This window comes from Festucalex cinctus, chromosome 4 (genome assembly GCF_051991245.1).
Source record: "Festucalex cinctus isolate MCC-2025b chromosome 4, RoL_Fcin_1.0, whole genome shotgun sequence".
NCBI lineage: Eukaryota > Metazoa > Chordata > Actinopteri > Syngnathiformes > Syngnathidae > Festucalex > Festucalex cinctus.
The window spans coordinates 13,431,505-13,454,722 of NC_135414.1; the positions used below are offsets into that span (position 1 = coordinate 13,431,505).

The 23,218-nt window shown below is 38.2% G+C and overlaps 3 protein-coding genes across 4 annotated transcripts in view; 2 read left to right on the plus strand and 1 right to left on the minus strand.

Moving 5' to 3' along the window:
- Window positions 1-23,218, plus strand: part of LOC144017443 (retinaldehyde-binding protein 1-like) — a 179,125-nt gene that overhangs the window by 146,916 nt on the left and 8,991 nt on the right. The window lies entirely within an intron of this gene.
- Window positions 9,986-12,070, minus strand: tmem208 (transmembrane protein 208). Its single transcript, XM_077518180.1, has 6 exons — window positions 11,879-12,070; window positions 11,380-11,475; window positions 11,168-11,227; window positions 10,946-11,082; window positions 10,588-10,672; window positions 9,986-10,460 (listed from the first exon to the last, which is right to left on the minus strand). The coding sequence occupies exons 1-6, from the start codon at window positions 11,882-11,884 to the stop codon at window positions 10,323-10,325; spliced, it is 522 nt and encodes a 173-aa protein (XP_077374306.1). The 5' UTR covers window positions 11,885-12,070; the 3' UTR covers window positions 9,986-10,322.
- slc39a1 (solute carrier family 39 member 1) lies at window positions 14,173-20,098 on the plus strand. Of its 2 annotated transcripts, XM_077519115.1 has the most exons (5): window positions 14,173-14,451; window positions 15,586-15,716; window positions 15,848-16,168; window positions 18,830-18,896; window positions 19,164-19,471. In XM_077519115.1, exons 1-5 carry the CDS (start codon window positions 14,337-14,339, stop codon window positions 19,328-19,330), a joined length of 801 nt encoding a protein of 266 aa, XP_077375241.1. In that variant the 5' UTR covers window positions 14,173-14,336; the 3' UTR covers window positions 19,331-19,471. The 2 variants fall into 2 exon arrangements, with proteins under 2 accessions (XP_077375241.1, XP_077375240.1); XM_077519114.1 differs by lacking the exon at window positions 18,830-18,896 and having other exon boundaries at window positions 19,164-20,098.

A 23,218-nucleotide genomic window follows, 5' to 3' on the forward strand; every position in this document is an offset into this window, starting at 1 on the left:
AAAAAAACTTATCTGTCCAAAGACCACCATAATAACCAATGTTGAATAATGAAGTGAGCCTAAGTGTTCATTAAAAACAATGCAGAGTTTTAAAGTATTGCTGAAAAGTATATTAATAATGAAACCACTGTAACCTTAAGCAATTTAAAATAAATAAATAAATAATAACCCTGCACATAGATGTGGATAAGAAAAAAAAAGGTTTGGGGGCCTTGACAATATATTTACAATGTACTGAATTCTGAATGTACTAAATGTACTAAATTCAATAAAATTATAATTAAATGTTTAAAACAAACAGATAAGTTGAGCTAATAACAACAACAACAACAACAATAATAATAATAATAATAATAATAATAATAATATGCAAACGTAGTACTTTTAAATACAACTTAACTGTAGTTTTTATTTTTGTTTTGTTTTTTAGAGGATGCACGCATAACTACAAACTCTATTCTACTGTAAATGTTTAATCATTTTGCATGTTTTAAAAGTTGTTAAATTCATTTGTATCTATTCCCATTATATCCCCCCAATGTGCTAAGATGAGAGAGTCTGACCCACTATTAGTACTTCAGAATCACTGGTCTGTATGTTTCCCACTTTTGGCTGGGAGCCGTCCAAAGCGTATCCTGCCTCAAGGGGTGGCAATAGTGCTCACATTCTGTACTTAACTATTCTACTTAATTACGCGTTAAATAGTGCAGACTGTGAAACAAAAAATATATTGTATTGTATTGTATTGTATCGTATTGATTGGAATAGATATGACCTAAACTAGGGATTAGAGGCATCCCCATTGGTATCATACAAGTCATTCATCTCTGTGTCAACATTACGGCCTCATTTATCCATCTTTTACTTCACTCTGTTTGTATTTTTAGCTGTAGGAAACACATTTAGAGCTATTTTTGTGCCTAGTGCAAGTATGGCACAAGGCATGGCCTAAATCTGCACAGGGGCAGGCTAGACTAAGGTTTGGCTTTTTCCCAGACCCGTGCAAGCTGTGCAGTGTGGCACATTTAAGTGTGTGTGAACACGCTCCTCTTATTCCCTTTAAATGCCGCAAGCGAGAGGCACATTGCTGAGGGAAAAACTGATGAGACAAACTTAATAAAGAAAGTGGACCTCCATGGGCGAATGATGTAAAGTTGGCCAGGAAGATCACAGAATTCTGAGGTGGGCAATTGGAGACCACCGTTCACCTTTATCTTATCTGTGACTCTACACACCTCATCCCTTAGATATGCCACAGCCAGTGGTATGATTTTAATTAAAAATACATAATAAAGATGATAATCATAATATGTTCCGTAAATTGATTTCTGTAATACTGAAACAGTTCGATTGACGCTGTTGTAATATTTCTGAATATCATATGAAATCATCCACCAAAATCAGGTTACGGCAGTTGAACTGTCTATGAACATAGAGTAACTCAGTGGTGTCCAAACTACGGCCCGGGGGCCATTTGCAGCCCGCCGTCCATTTTTTAGTGGCCAGCGACATATGCTATAAAATGGCATTTGACTCAGTTCAAATAAAATAAAAACAAAAATGTATGGAGATGGTCAAAGTAAAGAGGGAGGTTGTTGAAAAACAGGTGTTATTAAAGTTTATTTTAGTTAGCTAAAACTAACGAAAAAACTAAAATTCAAAACAACAATTTCGTTAACAAAATAAAATAAAAACGAAGATGCTTTTTAAAAAACGAAAACTAACTGAAACTGCATTTTATGTTTACAAAACTAACTAAAATAAAACTAACTATAATTATATCAAAAATGGCCTTCGTTTTAGTCTTTGGTAATTAATTTAATATATGAGCCTTTGGGGATTATTTTAAATGTGATTTTTAGTATATTAACTTTGATATAAACCGGAATGATGACGTTGCGTCCATGGTGTTTTTTAAATATTGCGTACAAGTAATACACATTAAAAAAATAAATAAATAAATAAATAAATAAATAAATAAATAAAACTAATACTGAAACTAACTAAACTAAAACTAAGCATTTATTAAAGAAACTAATAAAACTAATAAAAAGCTAACAACCACCCTGAAAACTAATTCACACTAACAAAATTTAAAAAAACAAAACTCAAAACAAAATAAAAACTAAAATGAAAAATTCCAAAACTATAATAACCCTACTGCCATATTACAAATAAGTTGGTGTATATACTGTAGCATTTTTCTAAATATGCAAAAGTACAAACAAATTATTTGTACAATTTCTAGGGCTAAACACAATTTCTCTTCATAACATTATGTGGCCCTTGCGTCCTTCTGATTTTCTGGATGTGGCCCTCAAATGAAAAAGTTTGGACACCCCTGATGCAACTCGTCAACAGCCACGTCATATGGCAGTGACATGTCGGGTAGTGTGTGCGCCCTGTCGGCAGCAGACTCCAAATCTGCCTGTAGACGTGGGAGTCGTGTTGCAGTGACTGACAGATTGTATGAAGGAGCAAGCGAGGAGAGTAGTGGGCTTCACTGGGCCCCTGTTCAAAATGTCTTTCCTTCTGTAACTCAATCTTACGTTGAGGTAAGATTGGTAAGCAAGAGCTGTCGGGCCGAATCCACATCATGTATCATACTGTAAGTTCATATATAATGTATATTTTGTGTACATTTGCCTTTAAACATTACCACAGTGGATTTGAAAGAAAACAATCAAGATGTGTTTGAAGTGTGGACTTTGACGTGTGAATTGAAAAACTGCTGTTGCCATAAACAAGCATCTCACACGTTGCGGCTCAGCTTCATGTTTTGTGTCCACTTTGAGTGAACTGACCCTTTAACTGGATCTTTGTCATTCCAGTTGCCCAACAAAAACATTGTTGCGTGAGTGGTAGTGATAAGGTGTGTGTGTTTTGAGTGTGGGAAGAGATGGGTGGGGTGTATAGAGGCTAGCGGCAGTGTGTCCAGCACCAAACCGCCTCCCAAAATAAACGCCGTCCTTGCGTCTCCGTGTCTGTCCGGGGGCAGACCTGCAGGCTCCCCAGCGGCAGCAGCGAGGAGTCTGGGGCCACAGGAACAGCATGTCATCACCTTCATCACTCCCCTAATGGCCCTCCTCAAGACCAGAGACATGGCAGACTGTGTGTTGCCCCACCAAGGCGGCAGTTGACCCGCACACACACACATGCATACATAAACATGCACACACAAATACTCCCGACCTCTTATAGGCTGGACTGGAAAGACTCAGAGGGCCTCCTATGAAAACATGGAGGAGTGCTGGAGATAATGTCTTGCTAGACTTCTGGAGCCGCACCAGTCTGCCCTCTATAAAGATTTATAACAATGGGCAGATAACAGCTTAATGTTTTGAAGCGAGCCTTATTTTCAAATATACGTATTTGGACATAACCTGTTCTACTGGCATAAACAATCAGTAGCACTGACTACGTTTACAAACATTTAATCCATGAAATTCCATAACCCTATCACTTCTTCATTTTGTAGTATTTCTCAAAGTGTTCTTTAATTGTTGGAGACCACAGTACACTCATAATTATTTATGCAGACCCCCCAAAAAAGTTCTGAAACACCAAATTGAACTAGACTGTAATAAATCTACGAATGGAAGGTAGAGTATTTGTTGACGTGTGTGTGGTTATTTTTGCTGCCCCCTTGCGGTTGAATAACTTCAAACATCTGATAATAGACTCACTGGGGACACTGCCAGAGAGAGCAATTTTATACTATATATCTGCAAATTTCTAATTTGAAGTTCCTGATCGTAAAATGGCCACAAGAGGGCAGCCAATTGGTATCACTACTCGCCAATCCCGAATACTGTATATATCCATCCATCCATTTTCTGAACCACTTGCTCCTCAAAAGGGTCACAGGGGTGCTGGAGCCTATCCCAGCCGACTCCCGGCAGTAGGTGGGGTACACCCTGAACTGGTTGCCAGCCAATCGCAGGGCACACAGACGAACAACCATCCACACTCACAAGCACACCTAGGGATAATTCATGCCCAATTAACCCGCCATGCATGTCTTTGGAATGTGGGAGGAGACCGGAGTACCCGGAGAAGACCCACGCGGGCACGGGGAGAACATGCAAATTCCACCCAGGAAGGCCGAAGGTTGTATTACATATATGCTGTCAACTAACACAGATTAATTACACTATTAATTTTGATCGCAGATGAGCCTTTTGCTGACAATGGATGGTTACATTAAAGGTAGCACAGGTTATGTTTGAGCAATAAACATAACTACATGCTTTGGTACTAAATATTTGCATATAACATTCAGAACATTTGGTCAATTTATTGGGGTCTTTTTATTCGCTCTTTTAAATTATGCAAGTCATTAACTAATTAGGAAAAGAGGAGAATGAATGTGTGCAGTGGATCAAAAAATTTGAAGACATCCTCATAACAATTAAATGTCAAAAAAATTATCACATAACAGGTGAGCTTTAAATTTTGGCTGGCAAAAAATGTTGATTTAAAAAAGGCCCTTTTAATTAAGCGATTAATCATGATTAATCAAAATTCTAAAATTAATCTGATTAAAAAATTTAACCGTTTGACGGCTTTAATATATATAATTGTATATTGTGCACACTCTATTGATTAATTTTTTCATTTCAGAACAGCTAGCAGGTCAAGAAAGCAAAAAAGATATCAAGAGCGCCTCGAACCCAACCATTCCTTGTCAGCAGGTCTTAGTTGAGCACACGCCCATCCTCCTCCGCTGGACTTGTGGCACCGTAGGAGACAATGCAATCTAGACTCACTCGGCACTCTCGCACTTCAGCTAATGCACCACCATTCCTTTGGAAAGACACTTAGACGCCCTTGCGATGAATTTCCATGCATCTTTTTTTTTCTGAAAGGCGACATTATTTTATTTTTCTTCCTCCATCTTTGTGGGTCTGACTCTCACGCTCACCACTGCGACAAAGCGAAGACGCTGGTTGCAGCAGTCAGCTCATTAACTCATTCACTGCCGTTGACGGCAAAAGACGTCAAATGATGTAGTTTTTTTCTGGGCTGGCAGTGAATGTGTTAATCACTCCTCTCTTCTCCCATTCCTCACTTTAAAATGGAGTCACTAATTAATGGAAAAGACTTTATTAATGAATTTCCTGGAAGTTAGGTGTGGATGTATATTTCCATTACTGTATTTGTCAAATAGTGCAAGGTGGACACCATACTGAAGCGAGACAGTATATGTGACATATATGTGTCCAATAATGTTGCTGATGGACTAAAAAGAGGTTTACTGTACTATTGAAAAATTCATATGTCCCCAGAATTTTTAGACATGTTGGGTTTTAGTGTGTAATTGGAATACTAGTGAAGGTTATTTTTTTCTTTTTTCTTTTTTTACCAAAGAGTGCCGATTTATAGTATAATTACAGCATATGCATGGTGCAATGCCTAGTGTAATTACTATCGTGCTTATATGCCCTTGATGTGTTGTTAATATTAAAGGGTGAAAAGTAACAGCCTATTTCAAAAATACATTATGTATTTTTGTCTGAAAAGGAAATGAGAGGACGCATTTGGAGCATGAGCTTTAATTAGACGAAAACTTGTTGTAATCACTCTTCAAGCTCTTCACTTGCTTCTTTAAGTAGCCGTAAAGAAAGAGGTCACAGGGTGTTAATTCAAGACTCCCGCACATTCTGTTTATAAACAACAGTTGAAAAAAAGTGGAGGGGTTCCTTCCATCTTGCATGAAAATCAAATCTTTAACATTCTTAACTCTTTGTGAACAGCGTTAGTAGCCGGCTGCTTCCAAAATAATGAAAGAAGTTTGAATTTCAATCAACCGTCAATCATTGATATCAATCCTAAATGGTGCACCACCTTGTAAAGGTCATATTTATATATGTAGTATGTTAACTTTCACAGTATTGTTTTTTTGTTTGGACTTCCACGTGGGGGAACGCTATCAAAGAAAACGAGGAAGGAAACAGGATGAAAACAAAGGAAGAGGAAGGGAACCTCGGCGTGATGGAGCCGCGGTCGCTCCGACAGATCATGTGGACAGCGGCGCCACCGACACGACTAATGGCTGTCGGTCACTCACGAGTGACCTTTTATTTACTGATTTGACAAAAAGACCAACAGCCAAGGGAGCTTAACATCGTTATGTGAGTGTCCCAAATGTGTTGAGCAGGTCAACTAATATTTTGTGTATTTAGTAGTTTATCCTTCAAAATATGTACTACAACTATTCCCACCAAAGAGGTTTGTGTCTGAATGTGAAATGAATAGTTAATCACTTTTTGCATCTATGTGAAATTCTTATTTTACAACTTGAAATTACACACAGAAAATTCAACCCCATCTGTTCACAAGATTCCTTTTAAGGAGACGATGAGCAAGCTGGAGGAAGATTTTTACGTCACAAGCAAGATTATCAGATTAAACTGGGGAGCAAACTGCAGCTTGATGCAACACATCCGAAGTATCGTTCTCATTGAGTTTCACAGTTGCTGGTCATTCCGTGAGGAGTGTTTGGGCCAGCGTGAAAACAAGTTCAAAATGGAGTCAGCCTTGATGAACTTGAAGGAGCCAACACCCACACATTGCCATACTCTCAGCTCGGATTCTGTTTACAGAGAGGGGGCGAAATGTTGAAGGGAACACACTCTGCGCAGCTTGTAATTGCTTGTGATTCTCTCCCCCGACTTCAAAGACAAGGATCGTTGCAGTTCAAAGGTCAAAGGTTCCAGCGGTGCCCGAATGCCCCCCAATTTCCTGTTACGTCTGGTGTGCCAAGTCTAAAGGGATCACAAATGTGAAGGTCACTTTCTTTTATAGGTTTAACGAGACAAAAGGCTCAGCTGGTTATAGTCCAGCTTTATTTCATATTATATACCAACCAAACTAATAAACATTTTTTCATTAACTGACCAAACCAATCTAAATGAAGTCATACTGTCTTGTTAAAGTGGAAGTCATCATTAAACATTTTTAAACAACAATCTAAGTGACCTCATTATTCTGATAGTATTGGTAGAATTTGCGTTATGAAGCAAAATCCAGCCATTTTTATCCATGTCAGGGGCGGCCATTTTACCACTTGCTGTCGACTGAAGATGACATCACAGTTGCTCAGGGCTCAGGCAACGACCAATCACTTTTTTCTGAAGCTGAGCTGTGATTGGTCATTACCTGAGCGCTCAGCAACTGTGATGTCATCTTCAGTCAACAGCAAGTGGCAAAATGGCCGCCCCTGACATGGATAAAAACAGCTAGATTTTGCTGCTTAACTCATATTCCACTAACACAATATTAACATAAATACCATATTTAGACAAGTGTGGCTGTATAGAACATATTATCTAAAAAAAATAATAATAATCTTGAACCTACTCCAACAGTTGAGGCCATTTTACGAAGGTTGCATGCGAAGAATCTTAGGCAAGCTTTGTAAATGGAATGCATGTTCAACTCCCTTATTTCATCTTGTCAGGAGAAACCCTTTTTTTACTGCCATCCATGGTGCATGAGACGCTCTCCCTTTGCTCTTCCCTCCAGCTTCAAGCAGCAGCCAAGAAGGACTCTCACATGCAGTAAATTATCCCAGGATCTATCTCACTCAGTGTTGCACTCCAACAGCACGAAATGGAAAGGGGGTGGAAGAGCATAAATTTGTGCGTACGTTTTATTGAAAGTATTACTTATGATGTAAGGCCCTCATTCTGGGAAATAAAATCATTTTTGACCACGTGTCACAACTCAGGGAGAGAGTCATCCCACCATGGCAAAAACACCAACTTATCCCCAGAGCTGAGGACTTCTGTTAATCGGCAATTCCTGTCTTTGATGATGCCCATTTTGCGACAATACGTGGATTGAGCACCGATTGAAACATGTTTACGTCTGTAGATCATGATAAGTGCATAACAGTCCCAATGATTCCGTCTATTTTTGCATTCACCAAAAGATGGGCATCGTCATCAATAGGAATTGAAAATACAATGTACCTTGTGGAGTTCAAAAAGGTCATTCTAAAGCTTTTTCTTCATCATGCAAGAGCCCCGACTTTTTGACTCCGACAACGCCTTTTAGGTTGTAGCTTCCCTTTATTGAGTGTTCGGGGCGAGCACTCAACTCAACTTTATTTATAAAGGGGTGTTGGTGGAGGAAGGTGACGTCATGCTCATCCTCGCGGACATTTAACGTTACCGCACGGCACAATTGGGATGAAAACTGAATTTTAAATACATAAATAAAAAACAAGAGGCCGGCTCCGAGCAGTTACTCCAGTGCTAAATTACACTGAAACCTGGTCTCTTTCACAGGCCACATTTGGGATCGGCCCTGGCAACTGGATGCAGTGCTGCTCTCATTTTGGTTACTTTGTTTACAACCCTATAATAGAAGACAGTATAGGACCACAGGGTAGGACACAGACAAAACAAAAGCAGCCATCCTGGAAAATTTCCGGAGAAGAATAAGCTTCGCTAAAATTAGCTTGTTTGAATGAATTGATAAACTAGAGTTTCGTTTTTTTTGTTATTTTTATTTTCTTGCAGCAGTGGACTTTGCAACCAAGTGGAAGCTTGGGCTGCAACAGGAGGTAGTAGTTTAAGTGGCTACATATGTAATTACAAGAGAAATCTGTAATTATATTGCAGATGGATCCGAGTTTCACCAGCCTACTCCCTGTGTTTGCATTAAGAGTGCAATCATACATACTTTGTTTACACTGAGAATACAAATATACATTTAACAGGCTCTCAATTTAGAAATGGAGTCATCATCTACACTAAAATGAACACAAGCATGCAAAAGTGAGTGGGTGCAAGTTCAACTGCACATAGGGCATCAAACCTTGAGCTGTTGGGGTTTGGGTTCCTTGCTCAAGAGAAACTTGGGAGTACGGAGTGGCTCTTTTGTCTTCTTTTTCGGTTCAATGTGGGTCTTTATTTTAGCGACAAGACTAAACTATTTCCATCCCACAACTGACCGCATAGGTTGCCTTTAATTAGTCAAAAAATGATCAGCCAAAGCCTGAATACTAGTTGAGCCCAAATTCTTCATACTGTGATCAGATTTTGATCGATGAAAAAAAGTAGCCAAACATATTTGAAATAAAAGCCATTTTCATTATTTCGATACATTTCGACAAAAAGTAGTGTTGTACACGATTCCCATCTTTTCTCAATCCAAACACATGGGCAAAATTGTTGGTACCCTGTGTTAATAAAAGCCCACAGTGGTCATGGAAATAAATTGAATGTGACAAAAGTAAATAAACAATTGAAATGAAATTAATTTGCTTTATATAGTGGTTTAACAGATTTTTTTTTTTTAACTTAATGGAACAGCCCTTGACAAACATGTCATCCCGAGAGAACAGTGATAACGTGACCACATATATATATATATATATATATATATATATATATATATATCAACCAAGGTGCATCCTCTAGAGTCTAGTTGGCATCACAGGTATCTTCAAACTTGCACTTAGGTGGGTGTGACAATCAAGTGTTACTTTAATTTTAATCCCTCAGCCAGGGTGACAAGTAGTTATTATGCTGTTTGGTGATGTATGTATGCATGTATGTATGTATGTATGTATGTATGTATGGATGGATGGATGGACACAAAGGAGCACAGAACAACTTCCAAAGACACTAAAGGCGAACTCAAGACTCCAACATCAGTCGTCGTTGAGCAAAATGGACCACATGTGAGACAACCAAGGAGGTCACCACTGTTGAAAATAAATCATAAAGACACCCAACTGTAATTTACCAAATTATATGTTGACAAGCCACAAAATTTCTGGGAGAATATCCTATGGACAAATGAGACAAAACTGTAATTATTTGGCAAGGAACTCAGCAATGCAAATATTACACATACCAAGTAAAGCACATTGGCCCTACTGTGAAACAAGATTTTTTTCTTCTAACCTGATGACCTAAAGATTAAAATATATAAAACTAAATAAAGAATTGATATGATTAACAAACAGCACTGCCCAGCATCATCACATTTTTAATTAAAAAGAAAATAAATCAAGACAAAAACATCCCTGCAGCATAATGACTCATTTTCATCTGTATGGGTTGGGTTAAGTGCAGCACATAAAAATGTGCAAGTGCCAAGAGGATATTGACACCTTCACATGAGGTCAAAGCAAGTATAATTTAGGAAGTAAAGTGGATTGCATGCGGGAAGAAAACAAAACATGACAATAACATAAGATCAGATTTCCATTTATCAACAAAACGTCTTCTAATCTTCTTTGTAATAATTTAGGATGACAATAGATCCTGTGTATAAAAAATACTGCTTTTTTTTGCTGTGCAGCATCAGAATCTCTTCATCTGTCTACGCTCTTGTCTTCTCTGCTTCTTCTCGTTCACTTCCTCCGGTGCCGACGGGCTCTCTGCCGAAAACCAGGGTCCCAGAATGTTCACCCAAAGCAGGTGAGCAGCGCGAGCTGGCGCCTAGCAAACAAATAAAATGTTTTGTCTCTTTATAAATGAAATGAAATGAGCACATGCGCATGGACTGAGCAAAAATTAAAATAAAAAAATATTTAACTTAAGAAATTTTCAGAAGAGAGACTCTTACCAGCAACCACAGGTACCAAAAATATGAAGAAATGCAGCTGAGCACTTGGACAAATACTGTGAGCAGGATGACATCCTTCAGGTGCCTAGTAGGGGAAAAAAAAATAAAAAATTGTAATTGAAATACTACAAATGTATAATGTATTTTTTTTTATACTTGTGTGACAATTTAAACATCACCTTTGCTTTTTGCTGTTATTTCAGAACTGAGTGTTGTTTTTTTACGTCTTCATATTATTAACAGTGCTTGACTTATTTTTTTTTATCTATGACACCAGAACGTTAACACGTTACCTCAAACATTCTCCATACATTTAATAAATATTTTGTAACGTGATTAATGAGGTGTGATCACTTACTCAGCCATTCCCTGCTCCATGTTTAAGTCTATTCCTCCATCAAGTAGACTTCCATCATCAGCAAACACTGGTTTGGCCATCGTGGACATGGAGCGGTAACTTCCAACATACACAGCTAGCGCAAATGCTAATAACAGCTACATGAAAATAGAAACGCCAAAATACTGTCTTAAGAGAATAGTTTTCCCACAAATCCATCACACATTTGAATATAATACTCACCCATGTCCAAAAAGTAGATGAATTGTAGAAGATCAAAAGATTTACAGCAACATATATGGCCTGTGCAAGATTATTATGGTTAAATATTGGAGTTACACAATTGAGCAACAACAAAAAAAAAACTCATCATCTTATACTATGCATTCAGCTGACATTTTTTTAAAAGGAAATCTTCCCATTTAATGGCACAAAAATACAAGATCCATGCTTACATTAGCTCCCAGAATGACTCGCGTATAGAACTTGAGAGTTGCCTCGTTCTCCTCGAAAATCTGCTTCTTTCCTTTAGTACCAACTTTGCCTTTGGGCTGCAAGAAGAGGTAGATGAAAAGCAATACTGCATTCATTAATAACTTCATGACATTTAATGAAACGCTGGTTTTAAATCTATTTAAAAAAAATTCTAGGCGTTTACACTACATCTCACTTTCTTTGCAGTCATTGCAGAGGTTTTTCCAGTAATGTTTTCATTTTATTCAGAATATGGTGATTAATTATACTTCACTGTATTGCAAAATGTTATTCAACCACTGGGTTTGATTAAATAATACAATAACTGCGACAGTAAATCTAATTTGTGGACTAAATAACTTAATACAAACTGGTGTGTGATTTCACTCCATGCTCCAAACGTGTGCACACTACACAGATAAAGCTACATTCAGATAGTTGAGTCAGTGAACGCCAAAGTGCATGCTTATTAAACCTCACCGCCATTAGCTCTCATGAGATACTTGTAGTCGCTTCCACTGTGTCCTTTCCAACACGCTGTCCTCGAAACCCACCTCCGCAACGGTTATGTTACCACATCGAAAACTTTGGATACGAAACTACCCGATGTTAATTCTTGTAACACATCAGCGTTCAATGCGTCTGAGTTGAACATGTCCGGCGCCTGATATAAACGTCATCACCCTCTGTGAAGGACAATTTGGTGGTAGTCTACCCTCTGGTGGCCATTTGCAACTATTGTATTCAGTGGTGTAGTGGTCCCTGGAGAAGTGGGCATACGCTTAAATTTCACCAATGTTTTTTTTTTTTTTTTTTTTTTTTTTTAAGTAGTCCAGAAAAAAATCCTCTTTTAGAAACGGTGACATGTAAGAATTAACAAAAATTCCGTCATTTGTACTTACTCACAATAATAAAATTATAACGACTTGTTAAGAATAGTTTGGTAACACAAGAAGCCTGAAATAATGGAAAATGTATAAAACAATTTACAAAATTTACTGTACAATGAACAAAAATAGTGAAAAACAGTCTGGTTTCAGCACAGTATTGTTTCCTGCTGTATCTTAAAGTATTTGTCCCCATTGTTGTGTTTTAATTGACGAGTACTTAGAAATACAGTACCAGCCTATAGCTAGTATAATACTAAACTAGAGCATCTAGTTCCGGCAACCCCCGAAATCGAAACCACATCACAATCAAGTATCCCGTGTATGCGGGCAAATCAGTTCACCTGAGCTAAATTTCTGGGTGACCATTGTGGCTCCGAGGAGCATTTGAAGGAATGTTTTCATGACCTGCCATACTCTGCCTCCGATTGGCTCACCAGTCCTCATGCCATAGGTTAGCCAATCTAATCAGTGTAGGCAAGGGGTACCAGCCAATTAGAGGCAGAAGAGGGTAGGCCATGAATGAACGGTGTGCATCAGGAGGGATTTAGAAGTGGGCATACTAAATGCTGACTGAAAAAGAAGTGGGTATCCGTATAGTGTACCCATGTATACCCTGGACTACACTACTGATTGTATTGTACAGTAGTTTCAATAGTGAACGTTTAACACTAACTTAAATGTTAATTTGATGTATCATTTTTATTTCACACCTAAGTGTGATTTTTTTTAAGCATTTCGACCACTTTCTAAAACTCATTTCCAAAACTTTCATTGACATACAAACGTAGATGACGTATTGAGTAGGGAAATGCACGTCGATGTCATTTCCATATTGGATGTGGCAAAAAGTGTGCTATCGGTGGAAATGCCTCGTCTAGGTGCTAGAGTCGGCTCACATGCTTTGCGAAGAAGTATAACCTAAATAAATACATACATACATACATACATACATACATACATACATACATACATACATACATACATACATACATACATACATACATACATGTGAAAAATAATTACACTAAAATAATTTTGATTTTTAGTTCTCTTGTCTGTGTAGAGAGACAGTGAGCAGTCTAATTTCACCTCAGTCCCTCACCAAAAGCAACACAATGGATAATCCAGATCTAGAAAGTAAAAACCCTGCCCTGGCTTTAGCCACAGGTTCTTCTACTCAGCTTGCAGGTAAAATAGCGAATTTCCACCTTTTTTTTTTTTTTAATTTTAAAATTATACACAAACAAACAAGGCACACATGCATCACCAAATGAATTACTTGACATATATTGAGCATAAGTATTCTAACAATATAACTGAACATAAACAAAAATAAACAAATGGAAGAAAATAAAGAAATCCAACAGGTATTATATTTGTGAGAGGACTTTCTCTAACAAATAAAATATTTCCCGTAAAAAAAAAAAAAAAAAAAAAATTGAAGGGCTTTTTTTTCTTTCTCTCTCTCTCTCTTTTTGTTTTGTTTTTTATCCATAACCAAATTCAAAGATTTACAAAATAGTACAAAATCAGTTTTCCAGTGGAGTAGAAACGTTTTTGTTTTGAAATATCTGCACTTGTGAATGAAAATTTTCCTTCAAAGAAATAAAACGTTCAAAATAATTTCTGATTTCTTATTTTCATGAAACACACCTAGTCTCTTCTATCTCGTCTCCACCTGTTGATTAGTAGCACCTGTGGCTACAGCCAAACTGTCTCAGGGTTTGTTTCTTTGTTTGTTTGTTTGTTTGTTTGTTTGTTTTTCTGGACTTTACAGTAGTCTACAGATAGAGCTACCACATCCAAAATGGCGGAGGTGTGGACATATCTCACTGCTGGATCAACCCTATCAATGCGTCATCTATGAACCGTTGCCTGTGGGATGTTACGTTTTGCTGTATTTCGACCTTTGTCAGCCACCGTAGAAGAAGCGAGTAATTCACAGATACCACTATCTTGTCTGTTTGTGTTGTCGAACAATCCCGATGTAGTTTCACAACTAACTTAATACTCGGTCCGGTAGGCAGCGAGCCTTTCTCTTACACATTATGGATTTTTTGCTTCAAGTAAAAGTAGGCGCTCTGGTCGGTTTGTTGCTACTAACACTTTTTTTCGGTTTCATCCCTGCTCGAGTCAAATGGTTCAGAGACACAAACGGGACAGGTAAGTGGAATTACTGATTTCGACAAGAACGGCGATTTAATATGTTGCTTTGCATTATCGAATTACGTTGAATTGTACGAAAACAGATGCTTAATTTACAATTATAACTGTTTTTGTAAGGTGGAAAGCGGGCGGGATAGTATTGAATGATTTTTTTTCTCAGTGGAGAGTCACGTGATGACTTTAGATTCATCGTTAGTGATTTTATCAATTCTGTCAACATAGCGTACATTTTGCACGTGATGGCATTTTGACGAGATTACATAGGCCTAAAACTCAGTCACTGAATATTGAAATTATTCTTTTATGTGTATACAAATTAAACTTTTGGTTTGGGTCACCTGACAATGTTTGTTCATGCGCTAGCCCAGGGGTGAGCAACTGGCGGCCTGCGGACCACATGAGCACACTTTAAAATATAATCAATATTATTCAAATATATTCATAAAAAAACATCTGCAATATGTGATAAACAACTATGCAATTTTGCAGATGAGAATATGTATCAAATGTAGTTTTAAATTATTAAATCACCGGTCACCACTAGATGGCAGACATTTGTGCCATCCTTGAATGGTAATTTTTATGCAAGCCCTTTGCACTGGGAAAAAAATATATAAAGAATGTCATTATTTTGTTGTTTCCTTAAAACCCTTTTGTTGTTGGGTTATTATAGTTGATAGTTTATGCATGTATTGAGCACTGTATTACTTATAAGATGAAATATATGAATAGGATGTATTGCCCAAAGTCCTACTAAATGTTGACAACAACATGCACTTATTACTAATTCAACCCACGGTGGTTAGTGAAATTGTCCAGAAGTGGATCTAGACTAAGCCTAGTGTGGAAGTGAAAATATTACTTCTCTCTGAGCGTTAGGAACTTAATGTTGGGTCACCTAGAGTCAGATAACCAGACCTTTTGTTTTACTGGTAAAGCACATATTTACCACCAGTTATTGTTGTGAGGAACTAATTTAAGATACTCCTATATTCTTATCAGTTTTGAAGTGTTGGTCTAATCTGTTTTTAAATAACAAAAAAGTGTGATTAAAAAATGTTTTTAATAAATGACAATGTGTGATTTGATATTTGAGATGTTTGTAGATTTTTTTTATTGTTGCATTTTCAGAGACTCACCGCACAGTTTTGAGTCTGATCAGCTGTTTTGCCGGTGGAGTCTTTCTGGCAGCATGTTTGCTGGATATCATCCCAGATTACCTGACAGACATCAACGCAGTCCTGGAATCCAACATGATGGAGGTAAATCCAGCCAGTGCGGGACTCCTCCCTACCGCGCACCATTGTGATAAATTAAGAAAGGGTGGAGTACATTTTAACATTGAAACATTGTGGTGTATCATTGATTAATCTCATTGTTTTATGTCAAATAGACCAACTTCCCCCTTCCCGAGTTCATCATGGCTGCCGGCTTCTTCATGGTACTCATATTGGAGAGGATCGTTCTGAACTGCCGGGAGATGGGTGGGACTGTTGATGAGAGGGTCCCACTTATGCAGGACAACAGGAATGGCCACAGCCACGGCCACGTCCACGGCTCCACCCTGACTCCAGATCTGGAGAGCAGCGGCCACCATGTCCACGTTGACTTTCAAGCCCACTCGCCTTTTCGCTCATTCGTGCTCTTCCTCTCGTTATCGCTTCACTCAGTTTTTGAGGGCCTCGCTATCGGCCTGCAGGACACTGACTCCAAGGTAAGAAAAGAGGATTGTGGATTGTGAGTGCAAAAAAGGAAGATGCAGTTGGAGGCTTTGACGAGAAAGGAATCTTGTGGTCATAAGACTTATGCTGCATTTGAGAATGGTCGGAAGTCAGACTTTTCTAAGTTCAAACTAGGAAGTGTGAACGCTCACACGGTAAACTCGGAAAGCCCACTTGCCAAGTCGGGGGGGGGGGGGACCCCGACGTCACTCTACAATGACGACCCCTTTGGAAACACAGACCATAAATGGTAAAGCACAATTTACTTGAGTATAAAACTAGATAGCTTTCTTCATTCATAAATATTCAACATAACTCCATGTAACACAACGCATGTGACAGTATGCCGCTATCTCCCGGCATGAAATTATACTGTACTGAACTGTATGGAATGCTTATGAAATAAGATAAAAATAAATGAAGCAAAATTGTGAGAAGGCAAGTTTGCTGGAGGTCAAAATGAGTTTTGAGGACCAAAATAAAAAACATTTTATCACTATCCGCCATTTTGGTTGTTTAATTTCACCTCGAACGCTTTCAGGTCGGAACTGGACAACCCAACTCAAATAAATCCGACTTCCGACCATCCTCGAATGCAGCATTAAGTCTCGTCATGTGGTCATAAGGACACCCTTAGTGCAGCCTCAACATTCTGTGAGTGTTGCTTCGGGAGTTTGTACTTACAGGCTTCATTGTTGGCATCATGGGCTCATAAGCAGAAATACATGTTTTGAGGAGATATCTTGTGCATTTTCTTCACAATGTAAGTTCACTTCCAAGGTGTCATATAATCATGTCTGTGACCTGCTCAAAGATCAAGAATTTTAGTATGGGGAGAGATTTGTCTCAAAATTATTCACACAATTTTTTTAAATACGCAAATATATCCAACATATATGACTTAACTTAAGCTTGTGGTTTGTCAAAAGTGTGTTTGTGGATTGTCGTGCCCACGCGTTTATTTTTTAGACAAACATCACGCTGTTTTGAGATATTAATACGCATGCACACACACACGTTTGTCTTTGTATCATCGTGGGGACTTCTCATTGACGTAATGCCTTTGCCCTAACCTCAACCATCAAAAATGACTGCCTACCCCATTCCTTACCCGAACCTCAACCATAACGCAATTCAAACCTAATCTTGACCCTCAAAAACGGGTCTGAACTTGTGTGGACCACCAAAATGTCCTCAGAATTTCAAGTCAGTCCCCACAATGGTAGTTAAATGTGGAAAAACACGTGTATGGGCCCCACAATGTAGCAAAGACAAAGGGAAGTCCTCAGATATTCACGTGTCGGCCAAAGAGGTAACAGTAGAAGAAGAGTGTCTTTTATTATAATTTAAAAACGACGTGAAAATTGCGGATTTTTTTGTGGATCTCAAAAACGTGAAAATCACAAATTTGTGTGAATACTTTTGAGACTTAGACTTGACTTTATTGATCCCTTTGGGATGGCTCCCTCTGGGAAATTTACATGTCCAGCAGCAATGAGAACAGATAATAAAATAAAAAAGTAATTTAATCAATCAATAAATAAGGTTATTACACCAGAGATTGAATTAATAATAATCTCTCCCAATATTTTAGCACACCCTGTTTCTTGTTTCGTTTTGAGGAACAAGCCATGTTTCATGCAAATGAGTGATTGTATACTACTTGATACGGATGTTCGATACCGCTTTTTCTTTTTCAGACTGATGCCAGTAATTACTGATACCGATACTAAGTAATCAATACTTCAGGTACTTTTGATAAAATTTCAGTTAAAATAGTGACAATAGAGAATTCAAGTCCAAAATAAAAATCTCTGAGATTAGCATTCATTTGCAATAAATAAGCCAGAGTGCAAAATAACCAACCACCCCCCTGTGAGTTTTAGTGTATCAAAAACAAAAAAACAAAAAAACAGGTACAGTCTTCCCTCGCTATAACGCGGTTCACTTTTCGCGGTCTCGCTGTATCGTGGATTTTTTTTAAAGTGCAATTTTGCATATATTTTTACAGTAATATACCCATTTTATAAAATTTATGAAGGTTTGAACATTGTCAATGTTTGAACAAGAGAGAAATGTGAGAACATGTAAATGCCTCAATGAGAAAAGTGTATAAATTGTGCGGTCGGGGATTTTAGAGCCTTAAAACATTTATCAGAATTGTAAAACATAAAGCTAACTGCTTCGAGGATTTCATTTATTGCGGGTATTTTTTGGAACCTAACCCCAGCGGAAAACGAGGGAACACTGTACAACTGTTAACTTTTAAGCATGACACGATAAAGTTGGAAAGTAGGGTGGACGATATTGCTGAAAAATGTATCACAATGTAAGTATTTGATATCAGACAATATTGATAAGATAAATACTGTTTTATTTTACTGTTCAAAATAAGAACAAATATGGATAAAACATTAAATACAACTATCATAGAGGGAAAAAAACATGATTCCAAAATACATATACAGTACATAAAAGTACAAAAAAGTAGGTTTATAACATAAACTAATCCATAAGTAGAAATTGGAATAATAGAAAATTGCCATTAATTTCTTAAATTTTTTTTATTAAAAATGCTATATTGTGATATATGTATTTCTTTAAAATGATCTGTCATTGTTTTTTGTTTTTTTCTGCAATTGGCTGGCAACCAGTCCAGGGTGTCCCCCGCCGCCTGCCCAGAGCCAGCTGAGATAGGCTCCAGCACCCCCCGCGTCCCTTGTAAGGAATAAGCGGTCAAGAAAATGGATGGATGTTTTGGTTTTGTTTTGTTTTGTTTTGTTTTTTAAATTTTTTTATTGGAGGGTGTTATGTATCAAAAGTATGAGTGATTTTGATATTGATAACTCAAGTACTGATACTGGTATCAGTCTGAAAAAAAAAAGTGATATTGAACATCCCTTGTAAAAAAAAAAAAAAGGGATGGAGGGTGATAAAAACCCAATCAGGTGGAAAAAAAACTAACGAAAAACATATTTCACCCCCCAGGTGTTGGAAATCTGCATCGCCATCCTGGTGCACAAGAGCATCATCGTGTTCAGCCTGTCAGTCAAGCTGGTCCAGAGCGCGATTCGCCCCGCGTGGGTGGCCGCTTACATCGGCGTGTTCGCCGCCATGTCGCCTTTGGGCATCGCCATCGGCATCATGGTGATTGAGGCGCAGCTGGCGGACGGCGCGCTCGTGCAGTCCATCCTGGAGGGCCTCGCGGCCGGCACCTTCATCTACATCACCTTCCTGGAGATCCTCCCGCATGAGCTCAACTCCCCCGGGAAGCAGCTGCTCAAGGTGCTCTTCATCCTGCTGGGCTTCGCCGTCATGGCCGCTCTCACGCTTTTGGGTTGAGAGCGCGAGACGTGGAAGCTGGCCTGCCCGTCAAGGTTTTGGATTTGTGTTTGCCGTCATATATTCCAAATGTGCAAATGACGTTTTTCGTTCATAATATGAGAGTTTTCATATCCACCACTGGCACGTTTTTAAGAGAGCAGTGTACCAATCCTTGAATGTTTTAGACCTTTCAATTTGCTTTTTAGGATGTTTCATGAATGATTTGTATATATAGCTCATTTTAGTTATGAGTTTTATGTGAACAGGGTCTGCTTAATAAGAGGAAATGGGGTGGAGCCAAACTGTCTCACATCACTGGCAAACATTTTGCACCCAAAAGAAGAAACCACTGGAGAAGTTCATCATGCGTATCATACGTTGTATTTTATCCAATCATGTCACATTATTAGCAACTATGTTTGTCTCTGTTTACAGTTGTGTGGTATGAGTCAAATGAGAATTTAGTTTACCTACAAGTGCCTCTACATTTGCTTATGTAGTTCATTTCACAGTACGTTGCTTGTTTTTGCTTCTTAGTCTACCACTGACCTCATGACACTTGATTTGCACTGATGTTTTATTACACTTCCTTGAGCCCATTTGTTGTCTGAATATTTTTTTTTTTTGCTCATATGATTCATAGTGAGATTTGTTGTGACTTGTGAGCATGCATAAATGCAGGCTCTTCCTGATGTCTGAAATGTAACAAAAAAAGTACATTATACAAGAGAAAACATGGGATTGTTTTTTTTTAGTTTATACTTTTTTCAATTAAGCATGGGTGATTATCTGAGGAGACATAATTTACTAGACTAAATTGAACCGTCTTTATATTGTATTCACAAATTGATAGATATATAATTTAAAATCAGTATTCAAGATTGCATAACAGTACTATATATCACTCATTGTAACCTAAAGACAATCTTTTTTTTTATCATGAAATTGCTACTTTGTATAATCAGATTATAACATATAACAAAGTTGGCTTTTGTAACAGCAAATCTATATTCGTTCAAGCAAAAAGCATTCTTTGTGTGTTAAGTTCAACTTGTTTTGCTTGCAACTGGCTTTGTTTATTCCCTCTGGGAGTCGTGTGACCAAGAACTGTGCCTGATTGTGAAATACAACAAATTCCTAGAACTGCAGTAAGTTCCCCATCTAGCCATAAGTCCTTTTGGTCCCACTATAGTCAAATTTACTCTTCAGAATTTAATGTGTAGGCGCAGTGCTTGTGAACAGGGATATTGTTCTTATTATATGGGATATGTACTTCCATAATCCTAAAATGGAAAAAAATATTTAAGGTCCATCTTTCCCATATTGCATGTGAAGGCAGGGTATATCTATGTCAAGTAATTTATCATTTGATGATACATGAGTGCCTTGTTTGTGTGTATAATTGCTCAATTTAATAATTAAAAAAAAACAAAAAAACTTGTAGGCCAAATCATTTTCCAACAAAATACCTATCGGCTGAACAGAACCGTCTCGTCTCGCGCTTCAACTTGAGAACCCTCGCTCAGGAAGCAGTCTCCTGAAAATGGGAATCTTTCAGACGATTGTGCCTCCCTTGGAAGGAGGAAAGTCCCCATGTGCTGGAACAGGGACGGCTTGAAGCGGATGAGCTCCGGCTGGGTCAGCACCCGGTGAAAGTGGTCCTTCAACCAGTCACCGGCTGCTCCTGATAGAAGAGCAAGAGGAAGCGCGCCAGTTGATGGAGGTCGGCCGATTTGTACAGCTTGCCGATGTAGCCAATTAAGGTGGGAGAACTCCAATGTGGCCCAAGTTGTATTCTTGGCCTCTTGCTCGCCGACATACTTTTGGATCCTCGTGGTGAAGTTATTTGCAGCGACCACGTCGTCCTCCAGCTGAAGGTAGTAAGTGGCCAGGTTTACGCTGTAGTGCACGAGAAAAGCATAATCCACATTCTGCTTGGAGCGATACGAGACTCTTGCCTCTTCAGACCTGCAGGGGGAGCCGCAGAGACGCCATTTCAGGGCCAACGTTTTGACTGCGACAGGATGCCAGGGGCAGCCGTCTTGTGCTGCTTTTTATTAACAATTTTTGTAGAAGGCCACCTTACGTTGTCACTTTTATTGACAACTTCTAATTTGTTTGCTCAAAACAGCCATCGATCGGTGCGTTTCACGCTCTACTTTATGAGAGCTTAAGAACCACATTGTTTGCAGACTCTCAGTATTGTGAATTATGACTGAGAGGTTAGGTTTTCAGTTGGTACTAACTTTTTTTTTCTAGTACTGTCAAAGTGCTAACTCAATGATTAATCACAAAAAAAAAAAAAAAAAAAAAAAAAAATCACATATAGCGGCAGATTAATCGCACTATTAATTTTTACCACAAATTATTCTTTTGCTTGTCATTTTTTTTTTTTAAATCATGCAAGTAATTAACTGATTAGAAAAAGAGGCTGAGGGTGTGCACTGGATCAAAAAATGTGTAACTTAAATGGCGAAAGAATTGACATAACAGGTCCTTTTCAAATTTGGCGGGCAAAAAATGTTCATAAAATCCTTTTTAATTAAGTGATTAATTGTGATTTGTCATGTAAGATGTGATTTATGTTGTTTTTTTTGTTTGTTTTTTAATGTAATCGTTTGAAAGCTCGACTTTTTCCTAATGGGCTTTAACTTTTATTTGATTGTTGACAACATGATGAAGACCAATCTTTGGCATTATACCATATTAGAGAAACATAAATGAAAATGCTGCCGGGAAATCACTGCACTCAAATCAGGTCAGCTTAGCGAGTGGCAACGCAAGATGGCTGCCGGTGGCTTCATCTCGTATTGTCATATAATGTGCTTTATAAATAAAGTTGAGTATTCTTTTTCCATTATTTAGCAAATCTGCTATAGAAGAGGCTATGCCCGGTGGTGGGTGCACATTTAAAAGTTCCTAGAATACAGCTATACAACTTCGGAAATATAGCAATTACGTCCTCAGTCATTCAAATATTGCAGTACTACATGTATCATACTCAAGGCAAACACACTCAGGATATTGTCTAATGCAAACCTTTCTCATACTCAGAGTATCATAAAATCTATATGTATTGGTAAGAGACTCTTCAAAGCATCTTTGCACTTTGAGAATTCACCTTAAGTGTTTCACTGTCATGAAAGAACATTATTCAAATGGCAGCAGCAGGGTAGCAATGTGGCATCCATAGGTCATGTGACCAGCAGTTGACCAATCATAACTGAAACCGAGTTGGCCAAACTCTCAAAGATCATCCACAAAAGGCTCAGTTGTTCACAAGCAAGGATGGAGTGAGGTTCACCTCTTTGTGAATAACCATGTGAGCAAATAGTCCAACTTCGTATGAACGTCGTCTTTTCTCAACATACAATTTATTGCAAGGAATTTAGGGTCAACAACAATTTGTAGAACCATTGCCAGTTAACAGTAACAGTTTGTGCCACATCTACAAATGCAAAGAGAAAGTACAAGAAGAACACCCAGAAACTGTGTCGACTTCTCTCTCATCTGAGATGGACTCACGCAAAGTGGAAATGTGTGGCGTGGTCTGATGAGTCCATTTTTCAAATTGTTTTTGGAAATCATGGATGTCGTGTACTCTGGGCAAAAATGAAATGAATTTAGGTTGAAAGGGATGCTTAGCAAATCAAATCTTCATTATTTACATCTTACACAGCATCACACATTCATTGGAATGTGGCTCATGTGGCCTCATA